The sequence below is a fragment of the Microtus pennsylvanicus genome, chromosome 10, assembly GCF_037038515.1.
Source record: "Microtus pennsylvanicus isolate mMicPen1 chromosome 10, mMicPen1.hap1, whole genome shotgun sequence".
NCBI lineage: Eukaryota > Metazoa > Chordata > Mammalia > Rodentia > Cricetidae > Microtus > Microtus pennsylvanicus.
In genome coordinates, this window is record NC_134588.1 from 23,672,851 (window position 1) to 23,693,598 (window position 20,748).

General features: G+C 40.5%; 1 protein-coding gene and 1 pseudogene across 1 annotated transcript in view; both read right to left on the reverse strand.

Annotated features, from left to right (window-relative positions):
• Dars1 (aspartyl-tRNA synthetase 1) overlaps positions 1 to 20,748 on the reverse strand; it is a 62,040-nt gene that overhangs the window by 31,543 nt on the left and 9,749 nt on the right. The window contains exon 4 of the mRNA XM_075987813.1: positions 15,655 to 15,757. Within this exon, the coding sequence (XP_075843928.1) occupies positions 15,655 to 15,757 (103 nt within the window). The remainder of the gene's footprint in view (positions 1 to 15,654; positions 15,758 to 20,748) is intronic.
• Positions 6,762 to 9,401, reverse strand: LOC142859174 (activated CDC42 kinase 1 pseudogene; annotated as a pseudogene).

A 20,748-nucleotide genomic window follows, 5' to 3' on the forward strand; every position in this document is an offset into this window, starting at 1 on the left:
ATAAATAAACAAGTCTTCAAAAAATTATCTGTGTATGAATGTTTCACTTGTGTGTATGTATGTGTACCATGTGCATGCCTAGTGCCCAAGGTGGTCAAAAATGCATCAGAACCCCTGAAACTGGAGTTACAGATACCTGTAAATATCACATAGTTGTGGGAACTGAACCCTGGTCCTCTTAACCACTGAGAAATCTTTCTATTCCCTCAAGATCTCTACTCCTAACAAGGGTGTTTCACACTACTTTCCTCGCAGAAAAACAATGAAATGTGAGCAGAGATCCTCTGCTTGGCACTAGCTGGAGATTTAATGAAAAAACACAAACATTTTTGTCTTCTTTCTTCCTTATTAATACCAGATGTTCTTTAAATTTTAATACATCTATACGTCTAAATTTATGCCTTTATCTACTCCTATTTGCAGAAATGAATGCATTCACAAGGAAAAAACTCGAAACAACACAAAATTCATTTATAACAAAGGACTAGCTCTAAAACTTGCTACTAGAGCCTGTAAAACAAAACCAAAAAAGCTTAGATTTTTCTGTGTATTTCTAAGGACGATTTTTAATTCATTATGTAGCTTGGGCTTGCCTTAAACGTCTTATTCTTCTGTATCTGAGATTACGGATGTATACCACTATACCCAACCCCAGTCTATCAATATGATCTTTTTTTTTACTTACTTATATGTAAAGAAAATGTGCATGACGTAGCCTGCCACCAGAAAGACATTGGACTAGAAAGCTTCAACTCCACAACTGAGACAAACATGTCTCTATGTCTACATTTTGAAAAAGGGTTTTATCCATCAGATAACTAGAAAGCTTTAGGTTTACAGAGGATGTGCAGTAAAAAAAAAATAATGTGGTAGAAAGCAGAGGAACTCCCAGGAGCTGTTTCAGTACAGGAGAAATGGAGGAATTAAACACATCTTTTCAAGAGCTAAGTCAGCTGTTTTTATTATTAGTGCCTGAAACACACTGCAACTGCATTGTTTTCTGTGCCTCTTTCATTTTTCAACCATTCTTTTGACTCTCCATATAGTCACTCAACAAATAAAATAAATTAGTACAATCTTGATATCAAGATATTCTTAAGGAATAGGAAAAACAGATTTCATGCCATTTTACTAGGAACTACTAACCACCAACTTCAAACTTTAGCTATAACGACCAACAGTTTCCATAGAATAAAATTGCAAAAAGGATCTATCTATCTATCTATCTATCTATCTATCTATCTATCTATCTATCTATCTATCTATCTATATCTATATCTATATATTTAAAACTTTACTTCATGCGCATTGGTATAACGATGTCAGATTCTCTGGAACTGGAGTTACAGACAACTGCAAGCTGCCATATGGATGGTGGGAATTGAACCCGGGTCCTCTGGAAGAACAGTCTGTGCTCTTAACCACTGAGCCATCTTGCCAACCCCATTCTTGATATTTTATAAAAGCTTTCCATAATGATTTTGGTTTGTTTTGGAAGTGTATATAAACCATGTTAGTCTTGAGCTCATAGTTCTCAGTTTCCTGAGTACCTCTGTATTTCAGCAGATCCCAAGTTTTGTTGACAAAAAAATAACTGGTACAAGTGACCCCTTGTCAACTTGACACACAAACACATCACTATTAAACCATAACCATTTTGTTCCCAAATATCACATTATATTGGTATCACAACATAAAATAGAAATAACTTTAGATGTCCCACAGTCTTAAACAATCCCAATTAAGAAGGCTGAAGAGATGGCTTAGTGGTTAAGAGTACCTGGCTGTTCCTCCAGAGGATGCCTGTTAGATTCTAAGCACCCACATACTAACTTACAACTGCCTATAACTTCAGTCCACGGGGATGAGACATCCTCCTCTAGCTTCTGCAAGCACCAGGCACAAAAGAGGTGCACAATCATGCATGCACTCATACACATAAATTAAATGAACCAGAACACGAGGGTGTCAGCATCAGATCCTTCTCATGACTGGGATCTTCTGAGACATTAAATACCATAGGTGACATGATGTCCGGAGACACAATACTGTGTCAGGCAGGCCTAGTGTTTACCCACAAATTAAACATTAGAAACACCTAAATACTTTCTCACAATCTCAGATTAAAAAAATAAAAATAGGAAAATATGGATGGATTACAGGAAGGGAACCAAGAAGGAAGAAAGAAAAGGAAGATAAGAATGAAGGAGGATAGGCAGAAGGGTGGATTAGTGAATTTTCTCTTCCTCAATGAGACACTGTACCCTGGAGATAAGTACAGAACAAAACTCATAAATGCTTTGAAAAGGTCCCTACTGGAGTAGACAATTTAAAGGTCACTGCTCAAATTTTCATTTCTTTTTAGTAGTTAGATGAAAAAGTATTAAACAGCACACAGTTCTGGTCAAGTAGATGATACTACATGCATATGGTGAAGAAATAAACCTGGGGGGAGGAAAAAACCAGCTAATCTTTTTTAGTACTGGGTACTAGGGGCCAAGTGCCAACTCTCCCACCCTCCTTCCTTCTGTTCATTGCACCCTTTCCTTCCTTCCTTCCTTCCTTCCTTCCTTCCTTCCTTCCTTCCTTCCTTCCTTCCTTCCTTCCTTCCTTCCTTCCTTCCTTTCCTTCTTTTTTTTCCAAGACAGGGTTTCCCTGTAGCTTTGGAGCCTATCCTAGAACTCACTCTGTAGATCTGGCCTTGGATCCACCCGCCTATCACTGCCTGAGTTCTGGCAGGCGCCACCACCACCGCCCAGCTTCACCCATATTTCTGTATTGTCCTTCTGGAGTATAAAGAACCATCTAAAGCTGGGCGGTGGTGGCCTTTAATCCCAGCACTCGGGAGGCAGAGGCAGAGGCAGGCGGATCTCTGTGAGTTCGAGACCAGCCTGGTCTACAAGAGCTAGTTCCAGGACAAGCTCCAAAGCTACAGAGAATCCCTGTGTGTGTGTGTGTGGGGGGGAACCATCTAAGATGGGTGCTAGCAAATGTTTGTCATCCTAGCATCCACGAGGCTGAGGCAGGAGGAATGATCTGAGTTAAAGGACACCGGAATTACAAAGTAAATTACAAGGCAGTTTGGGGTATAACATGAGACCCTGTAACCTAACCAAAGACATCAAATCAAACCAAACTTCCAGCTCAGACTGTCACTCATCTGTGAATGACAGAAGCTGCATAATTTGGTCTTATGATTTTTGTTTGTTTGAGACAGGGTTTCTCTGTGTAGTCCTGGCTATCCTGGAACTCACTCTGTAGACCAGGCTGGCCTTAAAGTCAGAGACTGTCCTGCTTCTGAGATTAAAGGTGTTACCCTGCCACTTCATTCATAAGATTTTAATGTATTTATTGGCTCTGTTGAGGCTAGAATCTGGGGTTTTACCGTTCATGCTAGGGACATGTTCTACTTATTACTGAGCCACATTCCCAGCCCTTAAACTACTTTTTTTTTGTATTAACTTTATTCTATTTTCTGTATAACTTTAAGTACATAAAGGTTTATTTCCACAGGCCTCAGGAAACGGGCAGAAGTCACAGGACAATCTCTCTTCCCACCAAAAACAAAACAAAACAAAAAACGTTGCATATTTTGGTCAGTGTGTCCTAGAGGGAGAGCTGGGATTTACAATAGCAATGCTATGCAAGATTCGTACAGAAATCAAGACCCAGACAACCTGCAGTGGAAGTCTCGCCCTGCTCAGGGGCCCGCAGTGAGGCGCTAAGCTGCCGAGCATGACAGGCATGGGCAGGGAAGAGGACCGCCAGACTCCTTGGAATGGTGTGCTGCTTTGCTTTGCTTTTTAAGCTGGCCCCATGAGAACCAAGGTGGTCATCCCAGAGGGAGGAAAAAGGGTTGAGACTTTTTCCCTCAAAAATGGTACTGCTACTGCAGCTGAGAGCAGAAAGCCTGCTACTTTGTGGTTGAGGCTGACCCAGAATGGAATGCAGAATGAAGGAATGCTTTTAGGAAACAAGTCTGCTTGGAATGCTGAGTGGCAAGCCTTAGCCTTTGGTCCAGCAAAAAAATAAAAAATTTAAAGCTCACTCTTTGGGCTGGAGAGATGACTCACTAGTTAAGAGAACTGTTGCTCTTGCAGAGGACCAGGTTCCCCTGGTGGCTCACAGTTCAAGGAACTTACCACCCTCTTGGGCCTCCATAAGCATCACGCACACATGCTGTGCATTTACAAACATGCAAACAAAACACACAAATAAAATAAAAGTAATTTTTAAAACCCAAAGAACAGATTTATCCAGATGCAAATGCTAATCCAATCCCATCTTCTTTGGTCACTGTTTTCTATTTGGTGCATAACTCCTTTTTCTCACTTGCAGAAAATATGGAATGTTTTATAAATTTTATGTCAGCATTCCATGGTACTTTATTGAATGTATCTGTATCTTATTAAATGCTGAAGAAGCTTAACACACTTTTATTTTGTAGCTCATAAAAGTAATCTTAATATGCAAATCTCTAAAGCATTGCTCCCATTATTACTCAGTTATTTCCTATGAGTTCCAGCTTGTGTGAAGTGTTTTAGACATGCATACACCATCCCACTTCAACTTTACAAGTAATGATAAGGCAGGCATTATCACTTAAAAATGAAAAAAAAAAAACCAAAAAAGCAAAGAAAAACAAAAACAAAACCCAGTCTCTAAGATAATAAATAATTAGCTGGCCACCATGCAGCTAGCCACAAATAAATCAAAAGTTACTTGTTATTGGCTCAAAAATTAGCACTAAATTTAAATACCTGGGTGCTTCTTCAGCACATCTGCAAACAATGCACTTTTTTTTCAATATAGGGTTTTTCTGTGTAGCAGAAGTCACTTTGTAGACAGTTGGCATGGAATTCAGAGATCAGCCTGTCTCTGCCTCTGGAGTGCTGGGATTAAAGGCATGCACCACTTCTACTCAGCATTAACTTTCATTCTTAAGACCCCATAAGCTGCAATACTTGGCTTATGCGACAAACACTCAAGTAATGGGCCATCTTTTAAGAGTTTTCCAATGTCCAAGAATCACCATTATCTTCTTCAACAGCACTGATATAGTTTGATGCCCTAATGTTGCCAACCTACACAGAGTTCAGAAGAATCTTTGCATGAAATCGTAAGTAACTAGTTATATTTATGCTAGGTAAATGAATGCCATAAACTACCGGGGAATTTCTAACACCAGATTTTAGACTTAATTTTGTGCGTGCTTGTGCTTACCACAGTGCTCTTGAGGTCAGAGAATAACAGAGTGTCTGTCCTTGCCTTCTAATTTATTTGTTTATAGTTTTCTTGTTTTGTATGCTAGGCTAGCCAGCCAGAGCTTCCAGGGATTCTGCTGTCTTCCCCTCCCTGTAGGAATGCTGGGATTACAGACTTGTAGGTTGCTGTGTCCAGTTTTTACATGGGTGATTCAAATTCATATCCTCAAGCTTGTATGGTGTTTATCCACTGAGAAATCTTCCCAGCCTTAGACTTAATTTTTAAAAAAATTATCTGTATCTTCATTGCTGTGTACATGGGTGTTTTGCCTGCATACCATGTGTGTGCCCAGTGCTCATGGAGACCAGAAGAGGGTGTCAGATCCCCTACAACTGATGTTACAAATCGTTATGATCTGCCATGCAGGTATTGGGAATCAAGTCCAGTTCTTGGCAAGAATAGCTGGTTCCCTTAACTGCTAAGCTATCTTTCCAGGCCTCCAAAAATTCTTTTTGAGACAGGGTTTCTCTGTGCTGCCCTGGTTGTATTGAACTCAAAAGAGATCCTCCTGCCTCTGCATCCCAAAGGCTGGAATTAAAGGTGTGTGCCACCACCGCTCATTTAGGCTAGATTTAATTTTTTTTCTTTTGGTTTTTTGAGACAGGGTTTCTCTGTGTAACAGTCCTGACTGTCGTAGAACTCACTTTGTAGATGAGGCTGGCCTAGAACTCACTGAGATCTGCCTGCCTTTGCCTCCCAAGTGCTGGGATTAAAGGCATGTGCCACCACCACCCAGCTAGACCTAATTTTTTTTTTGAGGGGGGAAAATAAAATAGAAACGGAATTTATTTCTCTAGAAGAAGCAGATATCCATAGCTGGGGCAGCAACTTCGGCAAAAAAGGCTGATGGGAACAAACCAAACAGCAACAGGGAAGAGCAGGGGTCAAACAGGAAAGTAGTGGTGTCCTTGGGTTCTCCTTCCAATCTGGGACCCTGGGTCTTGGCAGAGAATCTGGAACCTTTTTCTGAGCCACTTCAGGGTGTTTCCAGGTATAAGCTCCTGGAAGTGGTCAAGACCACAAGTTCACAGTGAAGTCACAAGTCACATTCTGTCCAACACTCCAAATGCCTACAGAGGCTCCTGGAAAAGAGGGTAGCTCTGAGGAGGGCCTGCTGGAGGCTGGCCTATCTTTCTGTGCAGCCAACACATCCTTCTTGCCCAAGTCAAGCTTGGCTTCCTCAGTCTAGTCCTCCGGGGCAAAGTCTGGGGTACACTCTAGCCAGTAGCCCAGAGAGAGGTCATACACAGGGCCTGCCAGGCAGCTTCCTGTCTTGCCTTCACAAGGCTTCTTCCCACCTCTTGGTTGGGGCACTGAAGGCTGAACAAAGGTATGCAGAACAGCGCTGGGTGAGTGAGGTAGGTAAGGTGGGGCTCTCAGTCTCTTGCTCTGTCCACTGGGAGCAACAGGCAGTCGTGGGTTCAGTAGTGGGTCCTCCAGGCCTGAGATGGGGCATCTCCCCACCCTTATTCCACAGGCAGGTTCAAGTGGCTCCTTTAGGGCAGACCACTATTCTCCTGACAACTATCAGTGTTTGTGTGTGGTATGCAGGGGCCACAGGAACCCAGAAGGTGGCAGCCAGCTTGCTCCAAATGCCAGTCCAACGAACATCTGTAGTACTTTGTGGCACTCCACCCATGGCCGAAGACCCAGTCCCAAGAGCTGCTCCACCATCTGGATATTGTCTGCTGGCCCTGCAGCCTCTTGCCCATCCCCCTCTGTGGCAGCTGAGTAGTGGCCTTCAGGGCTGGTGGCTGAGCCCCTGGGTTGCTGTTACTGGTGGAGAAGTTGGCCTTTGGGTCTGGGGCAGCCTGAGGCATAGATCAAACAGTGGCAGTGGGGACTAGGGTACTGGGTCGGGGCAGCAGCAGGGGCACAGAAATGAAGGCTGGCTTTTCAGGGCTCTGGGCCTCTTGAAGGTAAGGAGGGTGCTCAGGCAGTAGGTAGTAATGAGTACTGTTGACCTTCCTGCCATTGTGGACAGTGATCAGGATACATGGGCCAACCTGTAGGCCAGGAGCCTGGATCACTTGTGGGGTGGCATACTTAGGGTCTGAGGCAAAGCTTTGGGTGGTGGGCATGGTCTTTCCGGGTGAGCTAGAGAGCCGGTGTGGTAACGGAGAGCTGCCAGGTGGCACCAGGGGGCTCGGGGTCCTTGAACCTTGAGGGGATAAGGGTTCCCAGGGAGGCACTCAGGGAAGGGAGGCAGGCCTAGGCCATCGTTTATCTCTTCTTCACCTGAAGGAACTGGAGATAGCTCCACATGCGGACATGTGGGCTGAGGGGGGATAGGTACCTGGAGTGACACCTCAGGCTTGTCATCACCTCCTGGGATGGGGAAGTGGGTCAGCTGGCCAGTGGGGACCTGTAGTTGCTGCATACACTTCTGCTGCAGTGCCTGGAAAATCTCTGCAGTATGGGCCGAGCTGGGTGGCTTGTTGCCACCCCAGGGTGGAAGAAATAGGTTGTCCTCCAGGGCACGGAGCCCTGCACCCACTAGTGAGCTGTTGATAGAGCAGACCTCAAAGTCATCCTCATCTTGGGCCACAACATCATTGGCAAGGGGTGGGGGCAGTGGACGAGCATCCCAGTCTACAGGTATGGGATGTAAAGGTTGTGGCAGTGCCTGTGTGGGGCTCTGTAGTGGTGTCTTGTCCAGCAAGGAGCAGGCATCAACGGCCAACTGTGCCAAGGAGGGTACACAGGGCAGTGGGGTTGGGACCACAGGCTCCTAGCCAAAGTAGATAGATGAGTGTGACCTCACGCCACTGCTGCAGCCTGCTTTGGTGCTGGCACTGGGCAGAGGGCTTTGCTAGCCACAGCCCTCAGGGCAGGACTGGCTTCCTTAGGCCCAGCCTCTTCAAGCAACTAGATAAGGGGTCTTGGTCCTCATTCACAGGTAGACTTAATTTTTAAAGCACATTCTTATCCAAAATCTCAGTGTTGAACTGAGCAGACTACATAGTCACTTCTTCCCTAGCAGATATTGCTCCAACAAAAAGTCAAAGCATATAGGAGCAGCAAAGGATAACAATGCAAAGTTGGCTTCTTTGGGTCTCACCTTTAGATAAACATCTACACTTACCAGAGAACTTGTAACAAGTTTCTGCACCGTTCTGAATCTCTTTCCCCTTGCTGACCCAAGCTTAGCCAAGTGCTTGGACCAGAGCAGGTGTTAACCAAGTGTTCTGAATCAGTGAGACTTCTGAGTACTATTTATTTTCTATTTTCCAGCTATAATAGTTAACGCAGTAAACAGAAATTTTATACCTACCAACCAGTGGAATATCTATTTTAGGTGAAATATCTCAAAGGAAGGAAAATAAACAAAACTAGTATGTAGTTAGGTGACTCATAGAGAATGAGGAATATACTTGTGACTCACAGGCTATCAGTAAATCATGTAACCACAATGACTAATACAAAGAAAAAAATAGTTTTCAGATTCAAAACTGCCCGAATTTTGGGGTAAAAGGAAGGTTGTTAAACAAGCACAAAGAGCGATAGTAATTTTTAACTTTTAAAAACTATTGAAATGGAGGTTGGGAGCTATGATTCTGAAGTCAGACAGTTCCAGGCTAGATGGTAGAGAGACCATGTCAAACAAAACAACCATTAAAACTACTATCCATATTAGTTCTAGTCCTTTAAAGATGCTGCTATAAGGTCAGCCTTGTATTTGTATTAACTGCTGTCCTCTATTAACAGCTGCTACAGAAAGGCTTCCAGAATACCTTACCCCCCCCCCAAAAAAAAAGGACACTAAGAGCTCAAGTCTTTAGCTAAAGAATCAGGTGGCGATGTAAAGTGAGGTCAGAAGCACCATCTTGCACAAGAATCACATCTTCTGCTTCCAGAAATTTTCATTTACAGAAAGACCATCAACCATTTCAAACACACAATTAAGATTCTGGTCTTAAAATCCCTATGGAGTTAGATGTGTCAACTTCCCTGTGTAATTCATGCAGCTGCTTCATTTTTCTATTCATTCAGTCACAAGAAAATTGATCTTTCCAACAGATTGATTAAAATGATCTCCTCAAGCATCCTATGGCACTGAATCTAATTAGTGAGCCAACTTTTGGGTAAAATATCAATAAACTAGATGAATGTAGGACATACGTTTTCCTCCACATTAAACGTTAATGTTTCTTTTCAAAGAAAAGAAATTCAAAAGCTCAAAATTAACAATACAGTTTAGTCAATAAGGCAAATAGACAAGAATCTCAGATTTAATATCTAAAGTAAATGCTAAGATCGTTATCTACTTACGATATTAAAAGTGACCTTGAATTTTGCCTTTTAAGTGATTAGGAAACCCCAGCTGGAACTATCTGATTTGGTATTTTTAATAGTGGAGTCCTAGCTTTTTTCCACCTGGTAAAAAGGCCAATGGGAATAGAGTTAAATTTAGGCCTTATGGAATTAACATATAAACACCATTCTCTCTCTTACTTTCTTCTTTAAGAGTTCACATATTTTACTGTCCAGAGTCCCTGGGCTGCAATCTTCAAAATGTAAACACCTAGAGAGCTGACAGTGTTCAGGTGATCCATCAGTAAAGTCAGCTGTAAGCATTTCATATGTAAAAACTGACCCAGAAGAGAATGAAAACTAAGTGAGGATTAAAAGCAGTCTTTTCTTCATACACATATTTCTGTGGGTATTATTTTCTAAACCAGATTCTGGCAGCATTAGCTGGCCCACTCCCTAGGCAGCTGGCTTTCCCAACACAATGCGCCACAAAATATTCTTTTCAATCACTTCACGCTTCAATGGTCCTCAAATTTTTAACGTCAGCTAAAAACATAAGTAAACTTTTCATTTTATTTTATTTAAGCACAACACTCAGAACTAGTTTAGAAGCTAGTCATGTGCTGTTTTGATCTTAATAGGAGGCCACTAGAATATTTTGCAGAATTCATTGTTTTCCCAGATTTTTCTTGTGTAATTATACTTTAAAGGATAAAAAGGAAAGATCCCCAAGAATTCTGCTAAATAATAAAAGTATTTGAAGTCTCTAAGTAAAATCTTGATTTTGCACTGTCAGGTAGAAGAGGGGCAGACATATCGTAATTCTACACATGCACTCAGTCTTGGTGTGAGATAAAGCACCAGGGGTCTGTAGAACAGAAACTTACAGATGTTGCCAAGGCAAGAGGAAGAGAAAGCAGCAGAGGATAGGGAGTTCTGGGCAAGGAAAAGATGATGGGGGCACTCCGGGAAGGGTTCTAAAAGAAGACCAGGATGATAGGGGAGGGGGGGGGGTTATGTCTACTAAATTCTCAAAACTTTGAAGCCATCTTCCACTCCTATTATTTTCCTCTTTTCCACACAGTAGTTAGAAAATAGGTAAGGTCTTTTATAGGAGACAATTTTGATGTAACATTTGTTTAAGAACAATGCCAGGCATAATCAATGAGAAACACAATGCCAGTGCCTGTAGTGGTAACATGGGTGACCTCAACCATGAAGAAACACTAGGAACACATACTGCTAACATCCAGGCAGCTTCAACAACTACTTCACAACATTTGTGTATTTATCTACTCCCAACATTTGTGGAAATTGTTCAACTTACCTTTAAAAAGTAAAACTCTTGCCCTTTAAAAATGTGTCATTGATTAAGTTTCTCAGTGTTATGCTATTAACCTCACTTATGCATAAACTGATTTTTATTGCACAATTTCACATAGTACAGTGATTTTTAGGGACGTGTATGTCACACTACAGCACAACTGACAAGGTCTTAAGCACCACTTTAGAAAAGAGTAATTTAAAGGGACACCAATATCTGAATTTCAGTCTCAGGAGCACTCACTTTCTCTATGGGGTAGACAGCGATTACGGAGGTGTCAGCTTGTATAGCTGTGTGACAAATACCTGTAAGGCAGTACAGTGAACAACAGGACCAACAGCAGAGATGCTCGTGCCTTCAGAAGCCTAGCAGAAGGCAACCAGGTACTTGAAATTCTAAGTCTGTCGTCGCATTTCCTAACAGCCTCATTCCCCACACAGCTGCTACAATGGGTGTAGCATTCCTCACAATGGCGGTGAGAGAGAGGGATTATAAAGTACACTGCTGATAGCCATGTTGGTAAGAATAAAAAAAAAAAAGATTAAAACTTTATCAAAAGTATGTGGGATTGTTAGATCTTTCCGGAAACATCAAGGTTTCATGTTTGTGACTACTAAATCTCTTATTACTGAAATTATTCAGAAAAATTAGCTGTCATTGCAAACCAGAAATTCAGTTATAATTCTTTTTCTCCCACTGTTTTTACAACAAGCTTTTAAATAAAGGGGTGATTTTTTGGGAAAGCACTCATGCTTTATTAAAGAGACAAACTCATTAGTATTAATGCTAGAAAGCCTTTAAATTCCTCCTTTGCAATCTTTTTTTTTTTTTTGTATCAATGAATTAAAACTCTTTTCCCTTACTGAGTAAATCAGACTCTCCAGGGCCACGGCAGAGTGTCTGACACAGACAACTTAAGGAGGTAGGACGTATTTTGCTTTCAGTACTCCAGGCCGTCATGCAGGGAGTGGTAGGGCAGCTCACCTCATGGAAGTCTAGAAAGGAAAAGGAAGCCTGTGCTTGTAAACCACCCGCAACTCTCCACTTTTATTCTGTCAGATTCCTAGTCCAGGAGGTTGTCTCCCCCTAGTCCATCTTTTCTAGAAACACCTCTCACAGACATAACTGGGGATGTGAATCACTGATCTCCCAGTCCTTCTATGTCAAGAACTAACCATCTCGTTTCCTGCATAATTTTATACATACATGCATTTTAATTTTAGTTTCTGGAGACAGGGTCTTACTGTGTAGCACTGTCTGGCCTACAAGCTTACTGGGTAGACCAGGCTGGCCTTAAACTCCAGATATCTACCTGCCTCTGCCTCCTGAGTTTTGGGATTAAAGGTGTATGCCACCATGCCTAGCCCAATGGCTTATATTTTTCAAAGTTTCCCCTCTAATTTGACTCACAAATCTGTGGGCAGTGTCTAACAAGCAGACCTATATATACTGTGTAAGGCTTTGAGCTACTATCAGGAAGATGCGAGTTGATTTAGAGGTTACAAGTTGAGCCCTACCCTAGAGACAGAAACTTGGTTAAAAAAAAAAAAAGTCAGGCTGGGCAGTGGTGGCGCACGCCTTTAATCCCAGCACTCGGGAGGCAGAGGCAGGCGGATCACTGCGAGTTCGAGGCCAGCCTGGTCTAGAATAGCTAGTTCAGGACAGGAACCAAAAAAAAAAAAAAAAAAAAAAAAAAAGCTACAGAGAAACCCTGTCTTGAAGGGAAAAAAAAATCAGTATTTCCTTTGTTAAAGAGAGAGCGATAGAGACAGCAAACCAGTGCTATAACTCATCTGGAGTTTGCACCAATGTTCTTAAGAAAACTGTCTTATCAAGTAACCCAACAACTACCAATAATCAGTTATTACCATGAGTCTTAGTCATAAGAACCTTCATTTCTCATAAGGTAACCAAAGTCATCATACCACCTACTATTAATGCTCTGGCTTAATTCTTTAGTATGTTAGTGCCAAAAGTTAGTTATAATCTAAGTACCATGTGTTAAGGCTATTGTATAAAATTGGCCATATCACTTGTTTATAACTAAAGGCTTTAGTTATACCTTTCCCACACATTCCTAACTGTATAAAGTCTAATTTTTAACACACTAACAGAAACGTGCTTTAAAAACTCATTTACAGCTTATCTGTTCAGTATAAATGCCATCATCTAGATCTTGATTGAGTTCTACTTCATAGACTATGAATATAGAATTACCTATACTCTTCTGTATAAAAGAAACTTATTTTCTTATATTTGTAAGTAAATGAATGCCCATGGTGGTCAGAGGACAGCCATCAATATCATTCTTCAAAAATCATCTACCGGGGCTGGAGAGATGGCTCAGAGGTTAAGAGCATTGCCTGCTCTTCCAAAGGTCCTGAGTTCAATTCCCAGCAACCACATGGTGGCTCACAACCATCTGTAATGAGGTCTGGTGCCCTCTCCTGGCCTGCAGGCATACACACATAATAAATAAATAAGTAAATAAATAAATAAATATTTAAAAAAAAATCATCTACCACTATTTTGAGAGGTCTTGTCTAGTACAATAGGTTGGTTGATCAGTAAGCCTTGAGGATCCTCCTGTCTCTCTGCCTTTCCAGTGTTGGTATAATAACAGCATCGCCTGGATTTTTCAGTGGTTTCTGGAAACTGAACTCAGGTATTTTGAAAGTACTTTATCAAAAGACCAACCCAAGAAAAATCACTCTTGACTTCGCTTCTGCATGGAAGTCTGGCCTTTCTTTAATTCATAAACATGAGGACACTGGTGAACGGCGTCTGCTTGGGTGACTATTTGTAAGCACTTCTACCAGTTAGTTAGTTTGGGCTGACAGATCAATTGCTGTTACTTGTTTCATTCCCAGAAATTCCTGGAAGATGCAAATAAGCTGAACACTTTTTATGAACAATGTTAGGTATCACAGACACTGACTGCCCACACTTAGTAGGAGGCCCAACAGTGAATATTAAAGATTAATGGGATTTTCAGAAGTCTGTTCAACTATACAATATTTCCTTTAGGAATGTAACACTGAAGTTATAACAATGTAATAGAAGTATGCGCAGTGTAAAATTGTCAGCTGATTAGTTCCCCAGAACTAAATAATGTATAAAAGATAAAAATCCATGTATCTTTTTGTTTGAGGTTGAATTTTACCTAGTATTTTAAATATATTAAATATAGTTCATCATGTCAACGGTATTTCCATGGCCATCTCTTTCCTTTTGTACAGAAGGTTTTCTATGTAGACACAGCTTATCAATAGAAACCAGAGTCACCTACATAGATGTGGTCCACACATTGACCTTCAGATGCTGGGTGGAGAACGTATTTCCCAAGCACACTCTATGAAAACAAACCTAACGACTAGAAGACCAGAGTGGGTCTCTGACAGCAGTCTAAGACCAAGGAACAAATGAGGCTACCACACTGATGGAATTAAACTACTAAATTTACCACTGAGTTATAAAACTCATGGAGCTGAAAATTTCAAACATAAAAACAGGTATGTAATAATAAAACTGATCTAAGTAAATCTCTAAACCAATTCTAGTTGCTGAGCACTTTACTGTCTTGGGGCCAGGGTGAGTCCAAAACAAATTCAGACGTCACATTAGATCATGCTAGTCTCATTCTAATTCTAGAATTCATGATTCCATTTATGCTAATGTGTCTTTGAAGATATACATCTAGGGACTGGAGAGATGGCTAAGGGGTGGACAGTACTTGCTATTCTTGCAGAGGACTTAGGCTCAGTTTCCAGAACCCACACATGGGTGCTCAAAACCATCTGTAATTCCAGTTCTAGAGGATCTTATGCCCTCTTCTGGCCTTTTGGCACCAGGCACACATGTGTCGTACATACATACATGTAAGCAAAACACTCAAATACACAAACAATAAAATAAATTTTAAAAATTTAAAAAGCCTGCATCTAAAGAACAAAGATGTCTTTCAACAATAGAAAAACACAGTATTTGCTTTAGATTTAATTTATTTTAAAAACACCTACATCTATGGAATACTATTACTTAAAATGTAGGCCATTCATCCATTTCCCTATGTCTTCTTTCATTATTATCATGGGAACACTAATTAAGAAAAACAGCTAACGAAACAGCCGCATCATGAGCCACAAATGAAACTCTCATTACCTTAGAGTCAGAGCACCCTCTACCTTCTTTCCTACCTCAACATACTATTTCTTATAAGCTGAACAAAACAAAATAATGTGCTTCTGTAGAGCGTTGAGCTAGACAGCAAATACCTTTGCAGCTGGAGGAAAAAAAGTAAATTTTATCTCTTTTTTCCCCCTAACTCTTTGGTGTCAAAGTTAAAAGTTGTAACATTATTAATACATGTCTGACTTCCTTCAGGCAGGAATCATCTGCAAAAGTACGTTGTTTTATTTTACGTTCTTTTATTATTCAGTTAGAAAACTTGTTGCTCATTATGCAAATCTCAAGGGGGGGTAGTGGAGGAAACAAAGCTCGACAAACACAACAAAATCAAGTTGCTGTGCCCTGTTGAGGATGTCAGGCTTTTTGTCGCTCTACTTGAAAGTAATGTGACTTGTCTGTGAAGAGTGCAGCTTCAGCAGTTCCAAATGAATCACAAGCCTGTGCTCCATATTTTCTCTTTTGTAAGTTTAATGTATTCAAGCAACACTGAACTGACAATTTAAATAACTACATTTTTAAACAAACGAAGCATTGATGTTAATGTATGAAAATGGTCCAAACCCCTGGGAGTCTTGGTTCCCACCATTGTTTATTCTGACAACAGGATATAATTGCTTACTTACTTGGCAGCAAATTTAACCATCTGCTTGCTCGCGTGGTCTCCCACTGCCACAAGAGCCTGGACATTAAACTGCTGCTGCCTCAGGACTAAGAAGCATTGCTTCCCTGCAGGAGACACAAAGAATATGGGACATTAGGAACATATTATTTCAGGTTTTACAAAGGAAAAAAGCTTCTCTACTTTAAAATTAGGTCAAAATTTAAATACTCATCAGGTATATGCATGTCTTATTTATCAGCTTCCACAGCCAAAATACCTACAGTTAACTGACAAGCTTCAACAGCAGTTCCTATGAATAATAAAAAATGCATCTGACAGGTTTCTTATGAGAACATAGGTAAATTACCAATTTACAGAGAGAGATACATAAATCTAGAAGATTATTTTGTAACATTGAACAATTATAAGTTGTTTCAGATGACTTTCACCATTCAACAAATAGCTCCTATGTCCTACTGGCAAAGACCCTGAGCTAACTACCATGGGAGCTTCAATCATGCAATCACAAGTGCTATTAAAGTGTTTACGAGTCAGAATACAAGTGCTCTTTGGGGGTGGTCCATCCACAGAGTTCTTCCTACCAAAGCACTTTGACTAACAGGCGAGGGCCTTTCACATTCCATTTTCCCAGTTCTGTCCTCTGTGATAGTCACACATTTAAAAAATTTAAGCAATTTTACTTTTTTAAATAAAACACCATTTTTAAAGGTCCTATAACCAGTTTTATTTTTACATTTTGTGGGTCTCTTGCTTCCTGTTCTTTTAAAGAGAGCTATAATTTCTTAACCTGAAAAATATTACTTATACATCCTTGTGCCATACATCCCTCTCCCTCCAAAGCAGATCATTTTAAGTCTCTGATCAAATTCTAGAAAACCATTTCCTCATAAAAATGAATTAATCTTTCCAAGACCACTTTTCTCATCAGATTGTCTTATGAAACATCACAAGCCTATGGTTTTTCATTATTTTATTATGTTAAGTGTTAGCTTGCCAAAAAAAAAACAAAAAAAAGGAAGCAGATAGCTACTATTTTCAACACACAGAATTTTAAAATGTGTACCAGAGTACAATCACAAATTTTAAAAAGACAGGTTAGTCAGGCATGATGGTACACACCTTTGATCCTAGCACCTTGGAGGCAGAGGCAGGTGGATCTCTGTAAATTTGAGGCCAACCTGGACTACATACTACAAAAGAAAAATAAATAAAAAATTTAAAAATTAAAAAAAAAAGACAGGTTGAAGGAAAAGTCAAAAGAGCTATAATCTATTGGCTCTGCAGTCACATAATCAACAGATTTTTAATCACAAAAAAAGAAATCACTTTCCTGTTTTACAGTATGATTCAGATACATGTTAAAACTAAACAAATTCAAAGGCATTTTAAGGTATTGAATAAAAATTACCCCTGAAACTTGCACACCATCAAAACAACATTATCTAAGTATAATTCTACAGAACCCATAGCTGGATTTTGTCCCATTAGAACACAATGCAGCAAGAAATGGAAGGTGGTGTGCTTATATAACCCAGGGCAGGCTGAGAGGAAACAGCATTTTAGCTGCTGAAGTGGTTCAGACAGAAGCAGCTCAGTCCTCCCTGCATTACAAAGTTACCCAGCAATAAAATAGAGAGCCCTAAAACAGCACAAAGACCCTTAATAAATGGAGTTCTGAGGGGCGTACAAAGGGTCAGCACTAAGGATTAACAGTCCACCTAATGATTTGGTTGAATAAAGATTTCAAAACCTGTTTTTCATTTGTTTGTTTGGATGGATTTTTCGAGATAGGGTTTCTCTGTGCAGCCCTGGCTGTTCTGGAACTCGCTCTCTGAACCAGGGATGAGTCTGGGATTAAAGGTGTGGGTCAGTACCACCGGGGGAAAATTTCAAAATCTGAAGGCCAGGGATCATATCCTATCACTTCTACAAAGTGGTCTCAGGCAAACTATTAAACGACTGTAGGTCTCTGTTCTTCATACGCACAATGGAGACTAGCACACTTCTCGAAGGTTTAGTTTTCTTTTATAATTTGAGGAATACATATTTAAAGTCAAGGCAGAGTCCCTTAACATTAATCACTAACTTTTTACTATTAACAGCATTTCTAATATTGGTATCTTATTTGAGGACTGCATCATTCCCATTTTGCAGACGGATAACCATGTATAACTTATACTGGATGCTGAGAATATGAAGATAAATATTCAGAAGACATTTTCATGAAAAGTGATCACAAAAAAACAAAACAGCAACAACAAAAGAAACACCCCAAACAAGGCTGGGTGGTGGTTATGCATGTCTTTAATCCCAGCACTCAGAAAGCAGAGGCAGGCAGATCTCTGTGAGTTTGAGGCCGGCCTGATCTACAAGAGCTAGTTCCAGGACAGGCACCAAAGCTACACAGAGAAACACTGTCTCAAAAAACAAAAAATAAGTATAGTAAGATTGACCGTATAGGGGGAAAAACTACACCAAAATGTGGCTAGTAACAACTGATGAAATTACAGGGAATTCTGCTCTTCCCATCTTTCAAAAGGCTGGGCATGGTAGTACACACCTTTAATCTCTGTACCCTGCCCTGTGAGGTTAAGCCAACTTTATCTACATAATGATTTTCAGGACAGTCAGGAGCACATAGAGAAACTTTCAGAAACAAAAGAACCACCACAACACATTAAAAAAAAAAAAACCCTTTCAATATTAAACAAAATCTTTCCTAATTAGAAAGATTTTTAAAAAATATGTATATGGTGCATGCACATATGTGTGCGCTTATGTACTTGCCTACATAGACACACGTATGAGGCCAGAGGTTGATGATGTCATGATGCCTTTCCTCAATAGCACCCCCTACACACAAACACACGCACACACACGTCATGGTATGCACACTGAAGTCAGAGGACAACCTGTAAGAGTGTGTTTCCTACTTTGATCATGTGGAGTCCCATGAAAAAACTCAGGTTGTCAGGCTCGGTGGCAAGCACCCTCACCCACTAAATCATCTTGCCAGCCCTCCATCTTTTATTTTTGAGACAGTCTCTGAACCTAAAGTTTGCTGTTTTGACTATACTGTCCAGCAAGCCTGGACAGTATAGTCCACCTGTCTTCACCTCCCTCACCTCAGTGATGGGGTTACAGATGTATGCCAGGGTCTGGCTTTTAAGGGTAGTTCTATGGAGCTGAACTCAGAACCCTGTGTTTAGGTAGTAGGCACTTTATCCACTGAGTAGTCTTTCTAGGTCAAAAAAAGACAAGAACAAATTTTTAAAAATATTACACAATCACCGGTTGTGGTGGCGCACGCCAGTAGGATTTTCTGAAGGAGGCAGAGGCAGGAGGATCACGAGTTCGAGGCCAGCCTGGGCTACACATTTTTAAAATGGGGCTGGAGAGATGGCTCAGCGGTTAAGAGCACTGACTGCTCTTCCAGAGGACCCGGGTTCAGTTCCCAGCACCCACATGGCAGCTCACAACTGTCTGAAGATCCAGTTCCAGAGGATCTGACACCTTAACACCAGTGCACATAAAATAAAGTAAATAAACTTTATTTAAAATATTTTAAAAAATATTACACAATCATAGACAAGGCACAGAAGGAAAGTCAGGGCTAATAATAAAACTGAACACATTCAAGATGCCACCCTTGGGGGGCTGGGGGTTGCATTCAACATACAGAGTAAGGAAACTATGGGAAAAACCTAGGAGTTTAACACAGAAGGAAATGAACATCCCAAGACCTGACACATCTACTATTGAAAAGAAATCACGAAGGACAAAGTATATTAAAAAAAACACCTTAATTTATTAGAAACAATCCTAAAAGTAAGACTTTACTACAAAAATAAACAAACAAAAAAACAAAAAGGCCACAGACCTGTGATGTGGGATTACCCTCTGTACGCTGTGAATACTATTGGTTAATAAAGAAACTGTCTTGGCCTATGATAGGGCAAAAGAGTAGAGCTAGGCGGGGGGAAAACTAAACTGAATGCTGGGAGAAGGAAGGCAGAGTTTAGAGGGGAAAGATGTAAGCTGCCAGCTGGGACCCACGAGCCTTGTAGTAAAATATAAAATACTGGAATGCATTAATCCTAGATGTTAAGAGCTAGCTAGCAATACACTTAAGTGATTGGCCAAGCAGTGATTTAATTAATATAGTTTCTGTGTGATTACTTTGGGAGTCTGGGCGGCAGGGAAATGAACAAGTGGCCTCCTACTACAGACATGAAAGGAGGTGGTGAGAGTTGTCTCTGAGCACACTCTGTTCTAATCCTAGAGTACACCAGCATAGAAGCTGCCACATCTGTAGAGCCTAAGAAGTAAGAATGGGGTTACAAAGAGACTTCTAAGTGGAATCCAGTCAAGGGAGAATAATTGAATAAAGCTGGGTGTGGTGGTGGTACACACCAATAATCCCAGAACTCTGGAGGTGAACAAGATAACCCACAGTCAAGGTCAAGGACACCCTGGGCTACAGAAGACTATCTCCAAAACCAAACAAAACCCTAGACAACCAAAAACAACAACAACAAAAAATCAGGGCAAAGAACCTCACTGGCAGAGCATGCTCAGGACCCAGCGTGCTCTCAGAAGAAAACCAGTAAACAATGGGAATAAGTACTAAATAATACAATAAAGGAAAAGCTACCCTTAAAACAATAGAACAGGGGCTGGAGACGGCTCAGCAGTTAAGAGCACTGGCTGATTTCCCAAATATAAGTTTAAGCCCCACCACCCATGTGGCAGCTCAAAATCACATATAACTCCAGTTCTAGGGGACCCAAAGTTAATAGGGTTAATATATAAAGTTCTTAAGGACTTGAGATAAGAATAATTAAATCCTCCCCATCAAAAAATCAGGTAATAATTCAAAATAGGTAACATGAAAGAAAAGGAAAATAAATATAAGGAACAAGATGTTACTTATGAGCATAAGAGTAAAGGAAGTTGAAGCAAATGATGGCAACACATTATTTACTTCTCACATGAGACATTTTTTTTTTAAAAAAGAATATTTAATGCTTGATAGAGTTAAGTACAAAGCATCCTACTATAGTTTGTCGAAAGTAAACTTGACTAAAAGTAATGA